Source organism: Cynara cardunculus, unplaced genomic scaffold (assembly GCF_001531365.2).
Source record: "Cynara cardunculus var. scolymus isolate 2C unplaced genomic scaffold, CcrdV1 Un_Scaffold_8645, whole genome shotgun sequence".
Classification (NCBI taxonomy): domain Eukaryota; kingdom Viridiplantae; phylum Streptophyta; class Magnoliopsida; order Asterales; family Asteraceae; genus Cynara; species Cynara cardunculus.
Genome location: NW_020204360.1, coordinates 5,889 through 12,409, shown reverse-complemented (window position 1 = coordinate 12,409; position 6,521 = coordinate 5,889). Strand labels below are relative to the sequence as shown.

Here is a 6,521-nt window from a genome sequence, read left to right as displayed (position 1 = left end):
GGATTACCATAGTAATCTTTGCAGACAAGCTGTCTAGCAGGAGAACCATGAGTGAAATCTATCTTTCCCTCACTAGTGACCCAACTCCTAGAAGAAGAAAAATTCATTAAAAACTTATAGATTAAAATCAGACATGGTCTCTACCACCCTATGAGGTTGTCTGTTACTTACTTGAGCAACTGGATTGTTATGAACAATACCATTTTTATGAACTCTAAGTTCATCAAAAGGCTGCTGAGAGGAGGATTCAATATGCTCCTCTGGCTCAGAAGAATGAGCTTGAGTGTCTCGTAAATACGAGGTCGAAGCCCTAGAAGGCTGGATCACGGATGGCTGGCTTGCTTTAGTCCCAAACGGGGAAATAAAGCTGTGAATGCCATGAGATAATGATTGAGACCTTAAAAGAGGTCTGGTCTCGGTATAGGGAATATTACGAGGATCGTCGAATTGGACATAGACAGTACCATCATCTGTCTGAGTGATATTRCTAAAATCACTTTGAACAATAGGTTGTCTAGGAATATTCCTATCTAGGAACCATCCTTCAGGGAAAACTATTTCATCCCATTTGRTAGATCTACGGGTTTGGATCTTAGATCTATTAAAATTGGTTTCTATAAGAATAGTCTCATTAATATCTTTATCAACTCTTTTACATCTASGATTAAGAGTAAATAAAGGTTTGAAATAGATTCTATAACAAATACAGAAAACTTCTGTTCCTRCAGAATAGTTATAACCATGAGTTTTAACATTTAATGTCAAAGCATCCAGAAGGTTAACATCTGTTAAAGATAAACTGAGATTAGGATAAACATCAAAATAAACAGGGCCATGGGCCAGACTGGATTGGATCATTCCAATTAAGGATTGTTGCCAATTAAGATTTCTTCCATCTCTAAGAGCTGCAAGAAAACTTTCTGGTAATCCTACAAGAGTGAGCGGTTTAAACGCAATTTGGACAAGACCAATATGTAAAACTTATGAGTTTTGAAATAAGGCATGATATCTTTTTTATTTAAAAGACGAATCATCATTTCATCCTTATGAAGAGGAATCGARGATTCCGTGGTTTTAACAATATGTTTTAAACCAAGCTTTTCAAAAGTGCCTATTTTATAAATAAGTTTAGGCTCAACTCTGGGAATGGTCCAGTGATCAAGAAGATCAAGATGTTGAGGAATATCATATTCCTCTGTCATACTGTTATGAACAGTATCATCACCTCCAGATCTAAACAGATTCATAAGAATCGTAAAACTGGGAAGGACAGAGTTAAAACAGAGTTTGAAACGATATAGAAATACAAAAACATGGCTYTGATACCATCTATGTCTCAGAATCTAACAAAAACAATCTAAACTACTAAACTTGCCTCAAATCTCAAACCAAGGTTATAAATACCCTAAACGGCTCTCTGTATTTTCTTAATATATGATTATGTATGTTAATATAATAAGGGTGTAAAATGAAAAAGTAAGAGATCAAAAATAAATTAAATAACTAATTATAAGGATATAAAATGTAACTTAAGAATTAAAAATAATTTGATTTTAATATTATGAAAGTTTTATGGTTGTTGTTTAGTTTCAAAACTTATAAATCATGCATAAAAATGGATACCTCTTAAAGTTCAACAAGTAACCGTTTAACATGCTTTGTAATATAGTATAAATATAGATTTGTAACAAAAAAAACACCTTTTTAATATGTTTTAGTTAATTTATAATTATGTATTTAAATATGAAAGAAGTGTAAAATGAAAAATGAAATGTAAGAAATATAAAACAAATTAATTTGTATGTATTGATAATATTTATTACTATGATTAAATAAAAAAAATTCAATATTTAGCTTATTTTGAAGTATTCAAGACATAATTCTAATGATATAATTTGTAAACAAATAAACATGTTTATAACCATGGAAGATGGTGGGAGTTGGGGACGGAGGTTGCATCCAAATGTAACTGCAAAATAAACAATATACACAGCTAAGATTTAGTATTAAGTTTGATCCAACGATGGATATAAAAAAAATTATATATAAATAGGTGAAATGTGATGAATTAAATATATAGATTATAGTTTGATGTCCCATATACCTCATTCAAACCGGTTGAACCAAGTCAAACCATATCATTTTTTGTAGTTTGAGCGGTCTAGTTTGGAAAAGAGCAAAACCGGACGGTCCGGTTCGGTCTGGAACCTTTTCTGGAGGGTTTGAATGATCTAGCCAAATCGATCGCCAAATACACCAATTACTCCAACAGTAATAACTCGATCATCTATGTCATCCTTGCCTGTGTGCGCAAACCAGGCATGCAACACACATTAGTGATCTACATCAATGCCTAATCTGGTTTCTAAGCCATGAACAGCTTCCATGCAATAACCAGTGCCAAAGTCCATGCACAATTTGGACATCTATACAACCAATTCACAATCTAAAACAAGCAATGCATCATATGAAACCACACCTGCACTGCAAATAGAAACAAATAAACAAGAAAAGTTTCCTATTTCCTTCACTAAGTTACATGTGTCAAAGCAAAAAAGCCACTTGCATTGTAGTAGATCTCCATGTCTGCCAAAATAGAAAAATGAATAACTGCAACTAGATTACACATAATTTCTCAGAAAAGAGATGTTCCCTTGCCCTTTTTGTCTCCACCAATTTCAAAATGCTTGCACCTCTGCACAAAACACAGCAAGATGAGCCATTAATTAGTAATCGCACATCAATATATACATAGAATTGGGTTCCGGTGAGAATGGAATTTATGGTGAGAAGCATAAGAAGAGATCTCCACCCTTGGATCAATCCTAATTGAATGCCAACACTAATGAGCTACACCGGATCAATTCCTTTCTAAAAGTGATCAAGAGTTCAGATCTCTTTTTACGCTTCTCTCCGTAACTTCCCTTCTCACACGATCCTTAGTCTCTCTCTCTCTATATATATACACAAGGTTGGGTTCACATGAGACCAGACTATTTTCTCCCGTAAGACCACTTTTTTACAATTGAAATTTCACGGCTAAACAATGTTTATCTTCGCATCATTTAGCAGTGAAATTTCAACTATAAAAAGTTGATTACACAAGTCTCACGAAAACAGGTTGGTCTCACATGATCCCAAGTCTCTCTCTCTCTATATATATACATATATATATATATGCGCGAACATTCAAAGCTGACCTTGATCGGGTGCTGGGACACATGCTTGCAACCTTGGCATTGCAGCCTTAGCACAATCTTCTTCGTGGTTTTTGCCTGAATCATACAATTACTTGCAATCATTAGGAAATGCCCATATTCAAAAGCCTTAAGGTCATGCCAAAATGGGTTTAAACATGATCAGATTCAAATATGATAGGCAAAAAGCTCATCATAAAAACCAATTTTGAGAAGAAAAGTTGAACAAGTGAGAAGTTTGAAAAAAGTATGTTTTCACCTTCTTGTGAAACACAGGCTTTGTTTGTCCACCATAACCAGACTGTTTCCTGTCATAACGACGCTTTCCTTGTGCAGCCAAGCTATCCTTTCCCTTCTTATACTGTGTCACCTTATGCAAGGTATGCTTTCGGCAATCCTTGGACTTGCAGTAAGTCTTCTTCGTCTTAGGAACGTTAACCTGCAAAAAAGGAAAGACTTGCATCATATTTTGCTAGAAGAGCTAGTCATACAGTATTAGAGTGCATATGGTCAACTATTGGTATCAAATGGAAATGAGAACATTACAACTCTAGGACCCTATTTAGATAAGAGAAATACATAGCATAGGTTATATACATGTTAAAACATCTGCAAATATTGGCACTGGCCTTAGCTTCAACTAAAGGTTTTTGATTCACAATGTTGAAAAATGGTTCATCAAAGACCATAAAAATCAAGAAGTTCATGCCTTCTTAAACAAAACCAAATGAAAGAGAAAAGAAACTCTTCAATCCTATGCTATTTCTAAGTGATTCCTGCTACGATACAAATTGTGATTAGAGAACTAACATATTCAAGGTTAGAAAAATATTTTAATATACCAAAGTAGCAACCCGACCAACCCGTATGGGTTGGGTTGGGTTGCATTTGGTTTGGTTTGGTTTGGGTTAAGATTTTTTCAATCTGTAAGCATTGGGTTGGGTTGCTCAAATGCCCTCAAACCGATCAACCTAACCCATGATCATCCCAAGATACAATGCCCATAACTTTTTAAGAACAGTTGGGTTCAAATGTATAAAGACGAGAGTATCAGTTGCCCGTACACACAGGATTCTTTAAGATGTTTTGGCAAATACATAGATCAAATTCAAAGATCAAATTAATAAGAAAAACTTTTAATTATATGAATCAAGAATTGATCACTTGAAAAAAAAAACTAGAATACCTATTTTTCGAAAAGAATATAGGACTTTAGAACAAATCGCTGCGCATAACTGATACAAATCGCAAAATACGCATAGAAAATACATTTAGATGTCATAATTGCATCCCACGACAAATTATACAACCAGTTCAAAATCAGTGGATATACAAGTATTACATTGTAATCAGAAATTACTTAATTTAGAATCCAAGTGCATCGAATACAGATTAAGTCGAAAGTCCTTCTAGTTTTCTCAGCTACAAATACAACAAACTAGCGATCGAATGAGTAATTTGGGACGCAAATTAAAAAGAAAGATGGAAGAGGTATGAAGAGAGATTGGAGTTGTTACCATGGCTGAAGAGCTCCTGAAAGTCGAAAGACGAGATGAACAGCCGCAGATCGCTATTAGGGTTTCACCATCTCTTTGTGTGTGTTTTAAGGCTCCTGGTCTGGGCTTCATTTCTTTTCATGCAGCCCAATTTTAAATCTTCAAATGGGACAATACCTAAAAAGTCCAGCCCATTTCAGGTAAAGAACCTAAACTTGAAACATGCCATGTGGCGCTCTTCTATTGGTTAACAAAGTTACTCTTTTTGTTATTTACTATTTTCCTATTCTTGTTATTTACCATTTTGTCAATGTTGAAATGTATCAGTAGGTTGTTTAGGGTTTAGCTTTTCTTACGAATTTATATAATTGTTCTTGAGCTCTCAAAGTGTTATAATGTGATTTTGATATTATTTCATGTTTCAAATTTCTTTGTGTTTGATATTGTTTTGTGTTCCAATTTTGTAACACCTGGGATTTTAAGGCGTTTGTTTTATGATCAAACACTAACATTTGGCCTATAAGACATAAATCACGAAGGTTTTACATAATAATCATCTAGGAACATCAAATCATGTGACTTGGTGCTTGACCCAGGCTGTCGCGCAACTGTGGTTTGCAGCTCGGGAGCACACGCGGCTTGGCCCGCGAATTGAGATCGTGGCCAAGGCCATGAGAAGGGGTTTATGCGTTTAAAAGGGGTCGATTTTAGAGTTTTATCTCATTTCTCTTCTCATCTTCCTCCCTCTTTTCATGTGGTGGCTTCGGAAGTTTTTGGGCATCTTTTGGAGGCATTTTGAAGGAGATCTTAGTCAAGTTATACAAATGATTCAACTTGGATTCTCAAGATCGAAGAGGAGTTTTTTTTTGGGTATTTTGAGATGTTTGTATTTTGGGGGTTTGTGTTAATGATTGGTATTTTCTAGCTTGCTTGGCGGTTTTGAAGGGTTCTTTTAGAGAGAGATTGATTGGAGATTCCAAATCATCACCCTTGAAGCTAAAGATTTAGGTTTAGAACCTAGGTTTAACTTAACATAGCAAGGCGAGTTCAACTTGTTTTGTGAAAACTTGGTATACGCAAAAAATGTCCGATTTTGGAGTCTTAAAGATGTTTTCTTGTTATCTATCAAATGTATTAATTATTTGATGAGATTTTCATCTCTGGTTTATAAATCTTGTAAAATATTCATATTTTGAATTTTTGGACATTTCGATACATAAACCACAAGTGTGGAGATTTTGATGATTTATTCCTCTTGGGTGAATTATTTGGTGTTAATATACTTTTGATATTTTGATATTATAAATCATTCAAAAATCATTAAGTTATTGATTTGGTTTTGATTCAGATGAGTCTTAAGGACACTTGTCCGGTTTAATTTGCTCTACATCGAGTTTTGGGAATTATGTGTAGTTATGGCATATTTAATTAAAATTTTACATGTTTTGAGTGCATTGGTCATTCATTTAGGGTCGTGTAATTAGACTGTAATGTTATGAACCCATAGGCGTAGGAGTTAGTATGTTGGTTAGAAAATATTCTTGTTTTGTAGCTTGGTGACATATGAGCGATAGACATGGAGTGGTTGAGCTTGGACGTGTCGGTATTGTGGAGAGGAACCTGTGAGGGGTTGGACTCCAAGACCGCAGGTATTGAGGAGATAGGCTCCTGTAGAGTCAGACTCTAGGTACTGTGAGTAGTCTATGTTTTATTGTTTTAAGTTTATACTTTTGATGTTCTCACTATAGTTTCTAGTATGTGGTTGCCAAGTCATGGTTTGAAAGCTTGTCGTAGCACCCTATCGGGTCGTACATGAATCTAGTAGCAT

The 6,521-nt window shown here is 34.8% G+C and overlaps 1 protein-coding gene across 1 annotated transcript; it reads right to left on the bottom strand.

The window, feature by feature from the left end:
• Positions 1–2,411: 2,411 nt before the first annotated feature.
• On the bottom strand, positions 2,412–4,789 carry LOC112505141 (60S ribosomal protein L44). The gene is made up of 4 exons (XM_025109086.1): positions 4,715–4,789; positions 3,457–3,636; positions 3,201–3,275; positions 2,412–2,695 (listed from the first exon to the last, which is right to left on the bottom strand). Exons 1-4 carry the CDS (start codon positions 4,715–4,717, stop codon positions 2,636–2,638), a joined length of 318 nt encoding a protein of 105 aa, XP_024964854.1. The 5' UTR covers positions 4,718–4,789; the 3' UTR covers positions 2,412–2,635.
• Positions 4,790–6,521: the final 1,732 nt, after the last annotated feature.